Source organism: Saccopteryx bilineata, chromosome 6 (genome assembly GCF_036850765.1).
Source record: "Saccopteryx bilineata isolate mSacBil1 chromosome 6, mSacBil1_pri_phased_curated, whole genome shotgun sequence".
NCBI lineage: Eukaryota > Metazoa > Chordata > Mammalia > Chiroptera > Emballonuridae > Saccopteryx > Saccopteryx bilineata.
Window position 1 is genome coordinate 14,519,756 of NC_089495.1, and position 16,308 is coordinate 14,536,063.

The following is a 16,308-nucleotide window of genomic DNA, read 5'->3' on the forward strand; positions in this document are numbered from 1 at the left end:
TTCTGAGAATGTTTCATTCTTTGTAATTTATATCACAGAGGATGGCACATGGTGGATACTGAATATCTGTCATATGAAGGGATGGATTTGACTATATAAATGCCCAGGGAAAATAGCATCTTGATTTCACATTAAATCATATAAAAGTAGAATGAGTTCTTTGACAACAGAAAGATAAAATGCTTCATTAAGACTTTGTTTATATAAATCATGGGTAAAAACCATAAAAGCATTCAAATTATGGCCAATATATTGTAATAAGATAAAAAATGTGTGTATAACTTAAAGTTTTAGTTAGAAAATATTATGAGTGTTGACCTTTCTACCTAGAGTTCTAAACAGTATCAAGTAGCCATATACTGCCACCTAGTGGCTACATCTGTAAGTATCGCTGGTTTTGGCTACAGGAAAGACCTCACTTCTAAGCTACAAAAAACAATTTCCATCCATCCATCCATCCAACCAACCAATCATCCTTCTTTCTCAATTCATTAAGTAAATCATTAACAGGAATATAAATATGAAAGAAAAATAGGCAGTAAAGCTAAAGTATTTTATTAATAATTTATTGTCAGTAAGAAAGACTGCCTAATTGTAGTTTTCAGTAAAAACCTTTACAAGACCATTGCATCACAAATATACAGACACTATAAAAACTGTGTCATGATGGTTTTGGTTCTGAATAGTTATGCAGAAGGTCCCCATTACACTTTCCAATAATGAAAAATGTTTTATAATTCTAAAATACAGCAACCCATTTAAGACGTCATGGATCAGATCTTTTCTCATCCTATGTACAGCTAGAAATGAATGACTACATTGAAATGTACTAATGAAATGGCAAACTTCGGTGAAAAAAGACATATAGTGAAACCCTGGTTATATTAAAAGATCAGGGTGCTAGGTAATGATACTTAACACCACCCAAATTCGGTTCCAAAAACAAAAAATCCACAACATATCTTGAAAATTGAGTTAACACTATGAAAAATCAAATCTGTACATAAAATTTACAAAAAAAAAAAAAAAAAAAAAGGTGGTGGGAGGGAGGAACAGGAAATTTAAAATAATCAAATCTATATAAATACATGAATCATGCTAACAAGATGATAGGACCGATTTCTGTTTCAGTATCTTAACACAGACAAACGTAAATACAAAAGAAAAGGAAAAAAAAAAAGGTTCCGAAATGGCACCGCCGACGACGTCACCTCCTCCCATTACAGTAGGTTAGGACAGGAACTGGCTCGCAGGTCCACAGGCCGGGCGCCCGCGCGGGGCAGCGCGTCCTGTCCTCTCCAGGTCACTGGAGTCCAGGCACTTGGGGGCAGTCGGGGCGTCAGACTTGCGTGTGCTGCTGTGCGTCCAGCGGGGGGATCGTCACCTCATCGAAGTGGCCGTCGTCCCCACTCTCATAGTCACTCATCATGACCTCGGACTCCACTTCGCAGCACGCGGACACGTCGGAGCAGGAGGCTGTGGAGGCGTACACGGTCAGGGGCAGGTTCTCGCCGGCGGGGGCGTCACAGTTTCGGGGGTACCCTGGCGGGTACGGGGCGTAGGGTTCTCTGCCCGCGATGCTCTCCCCGGTGCCTGCTTTCTGAGGTTCGGACATGTCGACAGGGTAGAAATTGGGCAGATACTGGTTCAAGTGGAACCGCTGCCGGCTTCTGGAGGACGAGCCCAAGCTGCCCGAGGAGGCGGGCATGTCTCTGGGGGGGTGGATGGACTCGAAGTGGTCGCCGAAGTCCGGCGGCAGGGGCGGCAGCTCATCCGGCGCTGGGAAGTCTTCGGGCGGGGGTGGGAAGTCGCTCTCGATGTCGTAACCTCCAGGGTAATAGTCTGTGTCGATGGAATTGGGATCTGCGGAGTAGAGGGGCGTCTGCTCATCGATAACCTCGTAATTGGGGAACTCCTGTATGTCTGGCAGAGGGACGCTGGGCATCCAGTCCGAGGTGTCCCAGTGATAGCCTGCGGAGAAGAGGAAACAACAGGGCTCAGGGCGCTGCTCCCAGCACATCCGGCACCAAGGCAAGGCCTGGCGCAGCCCCCGGCTCCTATGTGCAAACCCTGGGTCTTTGCCTGGAAGGCACCGCCCCAGCCCGGATTTTGAGAACCTCTATAAACTAGGCTCACTTTCTAAAATCGGGATTTTAAAATAGCAACAGTAATCTTTAACATGCTGAACTTCTAAAAATAAACTTCCTATAATAATAAATAACATCATAAACAATATAAAAAAAATCCTACTTTTCATGGGCCCTAAAAAAAAGGACTACATTAATATACGTGCATATCAAAGCATGCTTCCAAATCAAGCAAAATGCAACCAAATGCTGAAACATAGCATGTTTTTGACAGACCATATCAATCAATTTTTGTTATTTTAAAAAGTCTACAGACCATTTTAGATCATGTGAAACTTTTTTTAAAAAAAACCTTCCCAATGTGGGAAGTGTTTTTTTCTCCCCCCCCCTTAGGATTTTTTTTTTAACTGAATTGATTCGGATTTTTGAAATCCTTTGACAGGGAAAGGTGAGGCCATCGCATTCAGAGTGCAGGGCACAAACACGGGGGGACTCGGCGACTGCGACATCCCCCAAGCGCATGAGTGAGCATCCAAGCAACGAGGCAGCGCTGGGCTCAGATGGTTACCAGCAGTTTTTAGTGAGTATCAGTGAACAACTGGCATGCATAAGTCACCTCTCGATTTGCTGAGGTCGGGAGCAGCCAAAGACTCTTTTGGTGGCAGAGTAGAGAGAAAAGAAAACATTTGTAATTAAAACAGAAGACGGCTGGAAAGGCAGTCAAAATAGGTTCATAACACAACGTCCACTGTTTACAAAGGCCCGGGCAGCCCAGACCACGCCCGTTAGGCCACTAGCTATGAGAATTCCGATGGCTGATAGGGGTACATAGCACAAATATAACGGGACATGAGAATGGAGAAAAGAGATGACCAATGACGAACTAGCGACTTGGCCAGACAACTCAATCATTATTTTACTTTCTTTCCCTTGTTTCTGGCAATCTAAACCTGAAAACACAGAATTTTGTTAGGAATTAAAATAACATATATCGACTCCAACAAAACGTACACTGACTGAAAAATTTAAGTTACACCTTCATGCTACTGAGAAAATACTATGACTATGAAGTTGTTTTTGTCTAATAGCAGGGAGTATTGGGTTGCTCAGGTGATAATCCAGATATACCTAAAGGTACATAATACATATTTCATAAAAGCATTATGGCTTTTAGGAGCGTATTAAACTCAGAGACATTCAGGAATGAATTTAGATACTTCTCAGCAACTATAAAAGCAAAGCTCTCCGAACCGCCCCACCTGGAGTAAAAACATGGATCACCTTTCCCTGGAGGTACCATTAGGCACACTCACCGCTCACTCTGTCCACACTCTCACTTTAGACACAGAACCCCAGCAGGAGAGAAAGCAGGCGAAACTCACAGCCGCAGGGCAGGCTGCTGACCTTGGCTCACCTGCAGGCTGTTGCTTTTGAAACGAGGGTGGAAATCCTTTACAGTTATGAGGATTAAGTAAGATAATGCAAGTCAAGCTTTGTTAGCTCTCACCGGATTCATATTATTGTTAAAGTGGTAATCATGAGAGAAGTATGGTTACCTTAGTGATTTTCTAAATGCTTTCTATGCCTTCTCCAATGTTCTTGAAAACCCACATAATAAAATAATTTGGAACAAATAAGATTTGATTGGTGGTTCTCTTCTAGGGGCTTAAATAAAAAACTAAAAAGACAATGGTGGTTTTAGAAACTGAATAAGCCCCTGCTTAGCTAACATGCATCTATACAGTTTTTAAAAAGTCTACTAAAAATGCACTAATTCCTTTTAAAAAAGATTGACAACCTTTGATAATAAATAAGCACTCAACAATTCTTAAAATTTAAGCTAGCTTTCAATTTTAAATTCAATTAATATTTCTAAATGTGCCAAAAAAATATATTCAATAAAGGAGGTGGCAGTGAAAGACTTGTTTCAATTCTGCTTCTTTAAACGCCATCAAGAGTAATAGTATTAGAATCCCATGACGGTATAACTAAAACTCACGGGGGCCAAGAACAGATTACTTTCCAGATCACCAAACAAAACCCACGGCACTCCTCAGGGAAATCTGCGTAAGCCTCCTCAGTAACTGTGATCAGCAACACTGAAATCACACTTGCCAATTTGGCATAAAACCATTCTTCCTTTCACCTCAATCCTGACAACATACATGTCCTGGCAAAACGGGTCCTCTAAGCTTTATGTCCTCTTGGTGCTCTATGCCCCTGGTTCTCTTAAGTACGACTGCTAGGCCAGTAACATCAAAATTAACTGGGGATGTGTTAGACATGCAGATTCTCAGGCCAACCCAGACAGACTCCATCAGACACTCTGGTGCTGCCTTTTAACAGGCCCTCCAGGCGATCTCATTCCCGGTTTAAAAACTACAGCCTGGGCAACCTGCGTGCGATGACTCCAACTGCAATACACTATGACAGGGCTCATTTAACTTAAAATAATCTTAAGGGCAGTGGCCAATGCTCTTTCTTATCATTTTGGACAGAGAGATGAAGATCCGCCTTCTGCCAGGTTCAGCCACGTTCCTTGATCACACATGGGGAAAACCCCGAAGGGAAGCCTCGGTGTCAGGAATTTAGAGAAGCTGTAGGTCATTGGGCCCTATTCTAATTCAGATGAACAGGAGTTTTTTATCTTAAAATTTTGTTAGGGAGTCAGAATTACTTCTAAATTTCTTCATATTGTGCCGTATAAAGGCAAGCTGTCAGGATCCTCCGGGTGACTTCTGATGCTGTGGAAATTCACTACAGATGACAGGAAGCAACAAAAAGACACACAACAGAGAGAAAAATACTTTTGCAATGGATCTGGACTGTGAACATACACGCCTGCACAAAATGAAAGTACTCAGCCCCCTCAAAAACACAATTATTTGTAAAGAGGCAAAAAAGCACACTGCTCCAGTGACGGTCACCGTAACACACACACACACACAGAGCACACGCACGATGACTGTACCTTCATTAGTCACCGTGTCAGCCCCAGAACTGACAAGGTGTATTACAGTCACTATGGAAGCTTGTGAAAAGGCACAAAGGGAGGAAATTAGGAAAATCTTCAATCAGTTAGAATACAGTGCATTCAACAAGATTTCTTTACATTATTTCTACCTCTTCATTTAAAAATGGGAAGCGAATATTTAAACATAACTACGTAACATAATTATGCATGGCTCCTGCCCTCTTTCTGTTAGTTGTGTATCTCAGACAGAGGGTTTTTTAATCAAGCTATATACTTGTAATTATTAGTCGCAAGAATAGAGTAACCATGTTATATTGTAATTCAGGAAAAAAATATTTTAGCTATAAACTTTGTCACAGTAACAATTAAGGATCAAGTCATGACAAAAATAATCCTTACTTTAACATCTCCTGGGTAAAAGGCTTCACATTCAAAGAGTAAAATACTTGCTAAGACACTTTTGTGGGTCCATTTAATGAACTCATCTATTGTTCCAAGAAAATAAATTTAAAGAGTTACATACTAAGATAAAATATGCAATATAAATACCAAAAAAGGGCGGGGGTTGTCTAGGTTCTGTGTAATCCAGCCCAAATTTCTTGTTTTTTGTAGACAGGTTAACAGCTGGTAAGCTAACATACCAGCAGAAAAATGCAGTCTGTCTGCCCAGCCGCTTCCTGTGTTAAGTCCCTTGTCTTTTGTGTATCAGATTGTTTTGAAGAATTTGTGCCAAGATGAGTAAGTACCCGTGTGGTAGGCAGCAAGATGGCTCTTGCAGATGTCCACACATCCTGATCCTGGGAACCTATGGCTACATCACCATCCCTGGCAAGAGACTTTTGCTGACTTGATTATGTTAAAGAGCTGGAGATTTTCCTGAATGGCCTGTGTGGACCCAATGTCATCTCAAGGGTCCTTAAAAAGGGAGATCCTTCCCAGCCATGCGTGGAGGGAGAGGGGGGGATGGCCAGTGAGATGCAGTGTTGTTGTCTCTGGAAGACGGATAAGCCATGAGCCAAGACTGCAGCAGTCTCTAGAAACCAGAGATGGTGAGGAATCCAATTCCCCTGGATTCCCAGGAAGGAAATGGCCTGACATCATCATATTAACTATTGAGACAAACGTTAGATTTCCAAACCTCAGAACTCTAGGACAATTAATTCAACTTGTTTTAAGCCACCATGCCTGTGGTAATCTGCTACAATAGCCTTAGAAAACTAAAAATATAAATGAAGTACCTGTTCAAACTTTTAATACAGACTTACGTGTGTAACTGATAACGATAGAAATTACGATAAAGTTTAAAATAGAACCTTCTGGATATATCTCCCCCACCCCCCACCACATTGCATTATCCAGCAATTAAACTTTTATAACTAAGTTGACTGTAATTTATTAAAAGTATTTAGTTGTTTGTTTGTTTTTTAAATGGCGTTTCAAGGAAAAGAATTAGGAAATAAAGAAAATCCTGGCCTGACCAGGAGGTGGCGCAGTGGATGGGGCATCGGACTGGGATGCAGAGGACCCAGTTTCAAAACCCCAAGGTCCCCGGCTTGAGGGCAGGCTCATCCAGTTTGAGCACAGGCTCACCAGCTTGAGCCCAAAGGTCACTGGCTTGAGCAAGGGGTCACTTGCACTGCTATAGCCCCCAGGGTCAAGGTACATATGAGAAAGCAATCAATGAACAACTAAGGTGCCGCAAAGAAGCATTGATGTTTCTCATCTCTCTCCTTTCCTGTCTGTCTGTCCCTATCTGTCCCTCTCTCTCTGACTCTTTCTCTCTGTTCCAGTCAAAATAAGTAAATAAATTCTGACATGTATTTATAAAGAGCAGTTAGGAATTAAAATATAACCTATTACATAAAAGCTGGCAATTATAACATTTTAAAATTAAACTTAATGAGAAAAATGATTCTCTTTTGTTGTTGGTTCAGTAGCCAAGCTATGCTCACATGCTACATTGCTGACTAATAAACACAGGGACACTCTGACATCACAAATAACATCCTTGAAATCAGAAATGAATGGAACATACTGATGGCCACCTTTAGTATGCAAAATTTAGTTTGCAAGTTATTACGGTCTCTATTACTCCAGATTTAGAAAAATACAATAATTAGTAGGTTATTTCTTTCCACTTATAAAATATATGAAACATTTAAACACATTATATTTTTATGCCAAAAAAAAATATTACAGTCAACCTTACCCATTCTGAGATTTGAAAATTTCCATTGCAAACTCACTTGACTGTGTTACTGAATAACTGACAGTTTCTCTACTGGCACGTGTTACTGCGGTGAGGCTGGTTATCAATGCGTTTGCCCACGGGAGCTCAGACACACAGAACCGGCACTCTAGCTTCATTAGAAAGATAAGCACACTTACTAGCAGTCTCAAACTGTGCTCTCAGTCAGTACGCTCTGATCCAAATGGGAGCTGGGGCCGCAGGGAGTTGGAAAGAAACAAATAAAACCTTGTAATATCAAAAGTGCCGCTGGTGGTCACACTGCAGACCTCCCGTCTCCTCTGGGGTGCGTGAGAGGTAAGAGTGGATGTGTGGGTGAGTGTTGCAAGCTCAAGAAAGTTCTTATTGGGTTTTTTTTTTTTAAAAAACCCACAAAACTTTAAACATTTTCTCCTCTGAAAAAAGTCAATATAAGATCGGCCATCAAGATAAAAATGATCTTTCAATTAATTACATTTTCTTCCCTATTACTGGTAAGTTGCTACAGTTCCAATATTAATCCATCTGAACATTCTAAACATTTCCCCCAGCAGATGTTCATGCAAGTCTGTACAAGGTACTAACAGTGGCCCCGAGTGCCATGTGGAAGCCTCCCGAGCCTGAACGAGGGTACGGGGTGCGTCTACGACGGTATGTGCATATATCACATCACGTGGGCAGCAGTCCGGACAGTCAGCAAGCGGCCCCAAGTTCACAGTGCTGCCCACTCACCATTGTCATCACACGACTCAGACTGGAAGGAGCTGAGGGACTGCACTTCGGACAGGCTCTCCCGGGCGCTGTACGGGTGCGAGGGCTTCTCCTCCAAAGGTTTCTTGGAGAGACAGGGGTCGAGATCCACCACTTTCGCTAAAAGGAAGAGGCGACAAGAAGTTCTGTGAGGACACGGCTGTCCCGCGGGGACCGCGGCTAGATCTGACACAGGGCAAGCACTACCAAGACGGGTAGTCACATGACATTCATTTAATAAAGAACTGGAAGAAAGAAGGACATTTGAAAAACAAAAAAAAAGCCCCCAGAAAACCCAAATATAAAACCTGTAACATTCTTACAGACTCACAGGATAGAAATTCTCAATAAACCTCCCCATGGGTATCATCAGACAATATGAGGAACTAAAATTTTGTTTTAAAAATGGCACACAGAGATTTTTCCGAAAGCATCAGATATATGTTGGGCCACCAATATCAATACAGGGGTGGGCAAAACTAAGTTTACAGTTGAGAAGGACATTCTTTTGAGTTAGGACAGCGATCCTTGTAACCCCAACCTGCAGGTCATTTTCCAGAATTGGAAACCTCCTTGTCCACCCGGTACTGTCGTTGCATCTGGCCACAGCTTTTTTGGGGGTTTTTTTCTTTCTTTTTTAAAAAATCCTATCATACAAATGTCCTCCCAATTTTTTTTAATGATAAAAAGATTCCCCAAAATTATAGTTGAGGGCCCATTTCAAGTACAGAAATGAAATGGTCTTTCCAGATTAACTGGAACAGGCTCAGATTCAATTCCTTAACTGAAATAATATCATAGTCACAATGCTCAGCCAGGGCTCAAGGCATCAGAAAAAGTTTTTTAAATCATCCCAAGGTCTTCGGGTAATACTGATCACGAACAAAGACTCCCCATCTGGACTCGAAATACCAGAGGCTCTGTCGAAACGAACCTGTCATCTCCCCGTTCATCTCAGTGACGTCTAACTGAGGTGAGAAAAGTGGTTCTTACTGTCATAGTCGAAGTCCCAGCTGGGCTTCTGGATCGAGTCGCTGTCGGAAGGCGAGTTGGAAGGCGGCGGGGGCGGCAGGTTTGGGGCGACGCTGCAGACGGCCACAGCTTTGCGGTGCCCGTGCACGGACTCGGGGTTGAAGGTGCTGAACTCGGGGTGCTCCGGGATGGCGGAGCCCTCGAAGGAGTTTCGGTCCAGGTTGTTCCTGGAGTCACTGGGAATGCTCGGAGTGTAGGAAATGGGCCGGACAGGCACCTGGGGGGGGATGTCGGAGTAAATGTTTTTATTTAGTTTTGAATCGAAATAGGGTCTCTGTATGAACGCCGTGGTGGGTCCCAAGCGTTTGTCTTCAGGTTCCGCCTGGCGTTTCTTCTTCTTCCGACTGAGCATCTTGCGGCAGAGGACGAACACCACCACCAGTAAGAATATGCCGATGACGAAAACGATGATTCCTATCCCTTCGGCCAGCCCAATGTTCCACGGAGTTGACACGTACTGATTGGGGGCCGCCTCCTCACAGTGCTTCCCCCGGAACTCGTGGCTGCAGTTGCAGTGGTAGGAGCCGTGCGTGTTCTCGCAGGGGGCCCCGTTCCGGCAGGGGCTCCCGGCACACTCGTCCACGTCGCTCTGACACCTGCCGAGGAAGCCGAGAATGAGGAGAGACCTTCGCAAGGTGAGTCAGGCTAGTCAGGCCCGTAATTCTTAAGAGACAGAAGACTAGTCTAATCCCTTCTTGATAACATATTCTGAAACCCAATAAAATAGATAACAACCAAAAACACACTATCCTCAACGATAATAACTACAACAACAACAACAACAAACCCTTTTGTGGGGTAATTAATCATTTGTTTCCACACTCTGAGTGTACAGTTGGGAGGTAAACGTGCTCAAGCTCATATTTAACTGACATTTTTCTAGGATTCAACAGATTGCTAAATCAAACTCATTGGTTAAACATCAGTTTGTTTCTAATTCTGACTCAGAAATTTGTAACGTGCACTTTAATCGATGACATTCTGTATACCCTTCTAATAGGCTAGGTTACATTCCTAGGAAAATCTTCCCACAGGGGATTACAACAGTTCCATAAAACATGTGAAAGGCTAGAAAACTGTTTTCCATTTTAAAATGTTTCTTCCTACTGAAATCCCCCCACAGCGTTTCACAACAGTTCACATACAAGTCCCCTCCCCAATGCCTTTCCCAATGGGCACATTTTAGACCTGGGCAGCTCTTCTGGACACTTCTCAAACCCTTCCTCCTTTAATAAAATGTTTCCACTTACTAACCCCCTACTGACCTGGCATTGAAATTCTGATGACTGAGACATCTGTTTCCACTATATTAAATATTAATGGGTTAGAATTAGGAAAGTCAGTTTATGAACTTAGCCCACGTGACTGGTGGCAAAAATTCAAGACTACGACCACAGCTAGAGCAAAACCACATGGGAACACCTGCAAGCAGGTCATTCTTCAAGGCTCCTAACAAGACTGATGGTCAAGGCTCATCCAAATGCCCAGCACTAGGCATTTATGAAGATCGTTCATTGAGTAATTTTTTAAACTGAACTGGTAAAAAGTCTAGGGTGAAATGGCCTCTGGGACAAACTCTACCTCTTTCAAGGTATACAACAGGCACCTATGTGCCTCGTTTCTCTCCCCTGAAGAAATAACGATCACCTCTTTGGATTATGGTAAGGATTACAAAAGATAATGAGAGAGCTGGAAAAAGTTTCCAGGTGCTATTTATAAGTGTTAGTTACAGCATATAATGAACAAATGTCATTGTCATCACTCTCAAAGGTAGCAGACCATAGGCCCCTGCTTTAAAAACCTTAATAACCTCACTCATTCCATAAACATTTACTTCCTGCAATAAAAACCCCTGCTTTGTTTATACACAATATGTCGAAAGAACAGAAGTTGGTGTTTTCAAGCATTATAATATCATATTCATCTGGCTCAATTATTTTCATTTTAAAGTACAAAAAGATAAATTATCTAAGGAGCTGACACAAAGATTATCACGTTCTGAAGCAACGTCATCCAAATGAATAGAGTTTTGTTGCTTCTGTTAATCCATGGGGCATGAGAGAGAGAGAGAGAGAGAGAGAGAGAGAGAGAAACAAAGTCATGAAAGAAGCCAGTTACCTCTCTCCCCTAAAACCGGAATCACACTGACAGACGGCACCGTCCAGACTGTCGAAACATGTGCCACCGTTTTTACAGGGCTCATCCTTGCAGTACGGACTAAGCTGGCACCTGAGGAATGAGGAACAGGCATGAACTAACGGTCTACTGCCCTTGCAGCCAAACAGAAAGCCCTCACAAAGGAAGGTAGCTGTTTTTACACCTAATGACTGTAAAATCTTGAAAAAGACTGTCATTAATTATGAAAGTGAAGAAAACTACCCATACCTCTGACCGGTATATAGTCCTCTACACTGGCAAACGAAGTCTCCGTTGTCCACGATGCAGGTGCCCCCGTACAGGCAGGGGTTGGAGGAGCACGGACTGACGCTCACCTCGCAGTGTGTCCCTATGTGCAGGGCATTGCATTTGCAGTAATAACCTGAATTAGCACAAGGGAACGAAAAAGTCCTATCACTCGGTGACTCCAAACAGAAGTAAGCGGAAACCGCCTTTTACTTCGAAGGTTAGGTGACGATTTCGATCTCTCGGGCCCGTAAGAGCCAGTAACATCCCCATGCCCTCTGCCTAGATCAACAAGGCCCTGCTGCTTTAACCAAAACACAGAACTAAAGAGAGGATGCAGTAATTTGCTTTAGTTCATCATAATTTACGTAAGATGACCGGGCCAAACATACAGACCAGGGAAAAGTCTTTTATCTGAGTGGCCGCTGAAGTCTGTACTGACAACACTTCGTACTTTAACATCTCAATTCGTTTGCAGCTCACAAGCTTTGAAGGATTAAATAAGATAATAATAAATGGAAAGCACTTTGAAAATTATCAACTACCATTTTAAGAAGGGTGCTCTTCGAATCGGTATAAAGGAGCAAAAGAAAAAAAAAGTCTGACTGTTCACTCTGTGAAGGCTGGAGGTTAGGCGTGGAGGACACTACACCCCACGACCGGTCTCGGGGAAGACACACAGCTGCCCTTCTCCAGCCCGGCCTCTGAAGTGGGTCGTGGCTGTGGGGTTTTCTTTGGCCAAAAAAAATGTGGCACTGGGCTCAGAGCTGTAGGAGCCACCGTGGGGTGTCTGTGTTCCCTTCCTCCTATTGCCACGGTGATCTCCCCAAAAATGCCTGCTTCGGTCCAATCCCTGATGACAGACACAATGAGGGCAGCCTCTCTGGACACGTGATATAGGAGCACAATATTCACCTCTGCTCCGAGTATTACTGTGGGGACAACCTGGCTTACTCTTCCCCTATAGAATACGCAGACAGGGTCCACAGAAAACAACAGAAAAACAAGTCTTTTGCCATCCCACTTAACGAAAGGGTAATTTTGATTATTGTTCTATCCATTCCACAAAGCTCTTTCTCAGGCACAACGATGTCATTTTCATAACCATGTTCTATCACCGGTAAGTGGGCAGACAGGGTCAGAGAGTCCTCCACGACACTAGGGCTTCAACACAAGCTGGCAACACCTCAGGAGGGGTCTAAGGCCTTCTGGAAGATCAGGGCTCCCGTCGACAGCAAGCAAGACGAGCCGCCCCGCTGCGCTAGGCCATCGGATAAAGGGGGACACTCAGGAGGAACTAAGTGGGACCTGTTCTAAATCGCCTGGGTCTGCCCGTGGTTCCCAGAGCCCAGAGGGCAGAATTCTGCCGGGCTGCTGGGTGGACTCGGAGCCCCGCCCGCCTGCCCTCCTTCTTACAACACACACTGGGCACTTCCAGCACCAACGCAACATATGATTTGAGTAAAAAGAGGAAAAGCAAACACACTTGGGGCACTTCCTCTCAAAGGCACACACACGTAACAGTCATGCAATGCTAGTGCTGGGAAGCCTACCTCCAGTCGGTGATGGACTGCAAACGCCTCCGTTCTGGCAGGGGCTACTGGAGCAGTCTTCCGGCCCCGTCAGCAGGCACCCCGGAGACACATCCACCCACTCTTCCACGTGGGCCGAGCTTCTCGGTTTGTTATTTAACGGGAGCTCCTGCCCATTCAAATAGATGGAGTCCATACAACCCCTGAAACCGTTCCCAACTTGGGGGCTCCTTCCGTGCCTCGTGCCCTGCTGACGGATGTGGCCACCGAAAAACACGTGGTTGTCCAGGTTCAGGGTTTTCAGAGTCCCCGGGGCTGTGCCTGACGCGGTGTGAACTTGGTCGAGGACCAGTCTAGCGTAGTTGCCATTCACTTCCAGAGACACTGCATGCCACAGCCCGTCATTGACTTGGATGCTCTGCACAGACACGATTCCAGGGCCGCTGCCACAGTCAAATTTGTACTGCAGTCTTCCGTTGTGAATCTACGGCAAGAACAGTTACGGTGCCCGTTACTCTCACGGAATCTTCAATTACAGCCTCCGGTCAGAAAGCTGAAGGAGAGGTATGTTTGGCAACTGCTGGCGGAAAAGTTAAGTACTACAGACCGCACATGCTTGTTCATTGGTCCCTTGTACAAATAATAATGGCTCAAGGCTCCATTGGAGCAAAGATGGCCCGGGCGCTGGGGATGGCTCCTTGGCCTCTGCCCCAGGCGCTAGAGTGGCTCTGGTCGCGGCAGAGCGACCCCCCCACCCCCGAGGGGCAGAGCGTCGCCCCCTGGTGGGCGTGCCGGGTGGATCCCGGTTGGGCGCATGCGGGAGTCTGTCTGTCTCTCCCCGTTTCCAGCTTCAGAAAAATACAAAATAATAATAATAATAATGGCTCTCTGGAGACATCAAGCTCAAGTGCCAACTGCACATCCAAAAAGCATCATGAAAGTGACTAATAATTCACCACCAACTGAACAACAACCAGTATTAGCATCAAGTAATAGCAAAAGTCAAAAGTTAATCCTACTTAAAAAAATAAAGAGGTAGGCAAGACAATTATCACCCTGAGCTTACTCAGGATCTCTGTACAAAATTAGTAAGATGTATTATCACTTAAAAGTTTGCATGTTAACAGTGACATGTGCCTAAAAATGTCTGTGAAGAACAGAAGTAAATCTCTAAGTTACTACACAACAAAAAGAGCTCCTCACTCCCCCCCCCCTCCCCAGGCTATTACCTGTATAGGTAATCAATGAACTAGTTACATGAGGAATTCAACCATTTTACTTAATTTTTTTTTTTTCAAAAATGGATAATCTGGGCCCTGGCCGGTTGGCTCAGCGGTAGAGCGTCGGCCTGGCGTGCGGGGGACCCGGGTTCGATTCCCGGCCAGGGCACATAGGAGAAGCGCCCATTTGCTTCTCCACCCCCCCTCCTTCCTCTCTCTCTCTTTCCCTCCCGCAGCGGAGGCTCCATTGGAGCAAAGATGGCCCGGGCGCTGGGGATGGCTCTTTGGCCTCTGCCCCAGGCGCTAGAGTGGCTCTGGTCACGGCAGAGCATCGCCCCCTGGTGGGCAGAGCGTCGCCCCGGGTGGGCGTGACAGGTGGATCCTGGTCAGGCGCATGCGGGAGTCTGTCTGACTGTCTCTCCCTGTTTCCAGCTTCAGAAAAATACAAAAAAAAAAAATGGATAATCTGAACATAAAGTAGAATTACTATTTTTAAAGTCTTCCAGAATGTACCTCCAAGATGCTGTAGTCAGTTCCGCGGGCGTACATGACAACCGCGTGCACAGAATAGGTTCTGAGCCTCATGGTCAGTTTCATCTCGAGCTTGTTTTCATTCTCCTTCAGGCGGTACTTCACAAAGCTGTTTCCAGTAAACGTGGCCGACGAGCTTCCTGTGAATCACGGGAAATACATCAGAACCAAGTTTAAGCATATTTTTAGAAGTGTGGTTTCATCCCTCCAGAGACTGACCCAAGTTTTTTACGTAAGACTTGAACATCGTAAAATTCAATTCAAAGGGAAATGCCTAGTTGCTTAATAAATAGCAGCGCATACTGGATCTCCTTCTGGGAGAGAATTAAGACGACTGGATCACAAAGAAATGAATTCTACAACAACAAAAAAAGCTAGCTACAGAAATGTTCAATGCAAAATTACTACAAGACAATTTAGGAAAGTATCAATATCTATCAATCCTCAAGGTGGTTTGGGAAACCTTCTGAAACAAGACAGGAAACAATCCTGACTCTAAAATGATAAAAAAACGGTATCAGCCTCCAGAGTTGGAAATGGCTGAGTAAAATTATGCACAACTGACAAAACAGAAATTAAGTTTCAAAATAACAAAAGATACTATGAAACAAACCAAAAGATCAATAATACATAGACAGCAGAATACAGATAATCTTAATACTGTAATACACAGAGCTCCACTCATAAAAATAAGAGAAGTTAGATATATTCTCAGTCAATAGTCAAAGAATATGAACAGACCAGTTACCAAAGAAAAAATGCTAATGGGCAACAAACAAAGAAGACAGCTTTCACAAACAGCCAGAGAAATGTAAAGAAAATAATTAGATAACCATTTCATGCCCATTCGATGAGAGCATGTATTTTTTAATTGAAAACCTTCAATATTGACAAGAGAATGGGGAATGAGGCCCTCACACACAACTGGGAGAAGCAGGAATTGGTGTAACTTTTTGGGAAACTAACATAATGGAATATTAAAAAAATTTTTAATGTCATTAAACCTTTGATGTCTTAAGTCCTAGTTTTAGAAGTGGAAGCACCAATGTGCAAGAAGACATATATAAGGAGCCCCTTTTTTAGCATAAGGAGACATTTTAACAACGCGAATCTCTGTATGTTAAGAAAAATGTTAAATAAATGATGGGATAGCCATGCGAGAAAGCACTCTCCGGGTATTAAAAAGCATTCGGTTTACAGGTATTAACTTGGAAAAAGGACCATAACTCGCTATTGAGCAGGAAAAAAGCAAGCAGTAGTGGACACTATGAGATACCACTTTTTAGCTTCTTTTTTAAAAAGAGAGGCTGAGAGAATAAAGGACAATAATCTGTGCGCATGGGACTACATTCCTAAGAGCACTAAAGATAAAGAAGGAAACACATCGAACTGGTAGCTCGGGTGAGTTCTCACACAACAGAAAGGGAAAATCACGATGGACATGCTTGATTCATCTCTACGTGTGACGTGCTACACTAAACACCATTTTACAAAACGTTTCACCTCCACTAAAGAAGAAAGTGATTAGAAACGCTGAAAGTAACTGCTTAAG

At 43.8% G+C, this 16,308-nt stretch overlaps 1 protein-coding gene across 6 annotated transcripts in view; it reads right to left on the reverse strand.

Moving 5' to 3' along the window:
• Positions 1-540: 540 nt before the first annotated feature.
• Positions 541-16,308, reverse strand: part of FAT1 (FAT atypical cadherin 1) — a 130,836-nt gene continuing 115,068 nt past the window's right edge. For 5 of the 6 annotated variants that reach the window (XM_066236063.1, XM_066236065.1, XM_066236062.1 and 2 more), the window contains exons 21-28: positions 14,739-14,896; positions 13,027-13,489; positions 11,456-11,609; positions 11,189-11,299; positions 9,032-9,666; positions 8,021-8,158; positions 2,704-2,739; positions 541-1,971 (exon numbers count right to left, since the gene is read on the reverse strand). In XM_066236063.1, coding sequence (XP_066092160.1) covers positions 1,340-1,971; positions 2,704-2,739; positions 8,021-8,158; positions 9,032-9,666; positions 11,189-11,299; positions 11,456-11,609; positions 13,027-13,489; positions 14,739-14,896 — 2,327 coding nt within the window. In that variant the 3' untranslated portion in view covers positions 541-1,339. The remainder of the gene's footprint in view (positions 1,972-2,703; positions 2,740-8,020; positions 8,159-9,031; positions 9,667-11,188; positions 11,300-11,455; positions 11,610-13,026; positions 13,490-14,738; positions 14,897-16,308) is intronic. The other variant, XM_066236067.1, reaches the window with a different exon arrangement.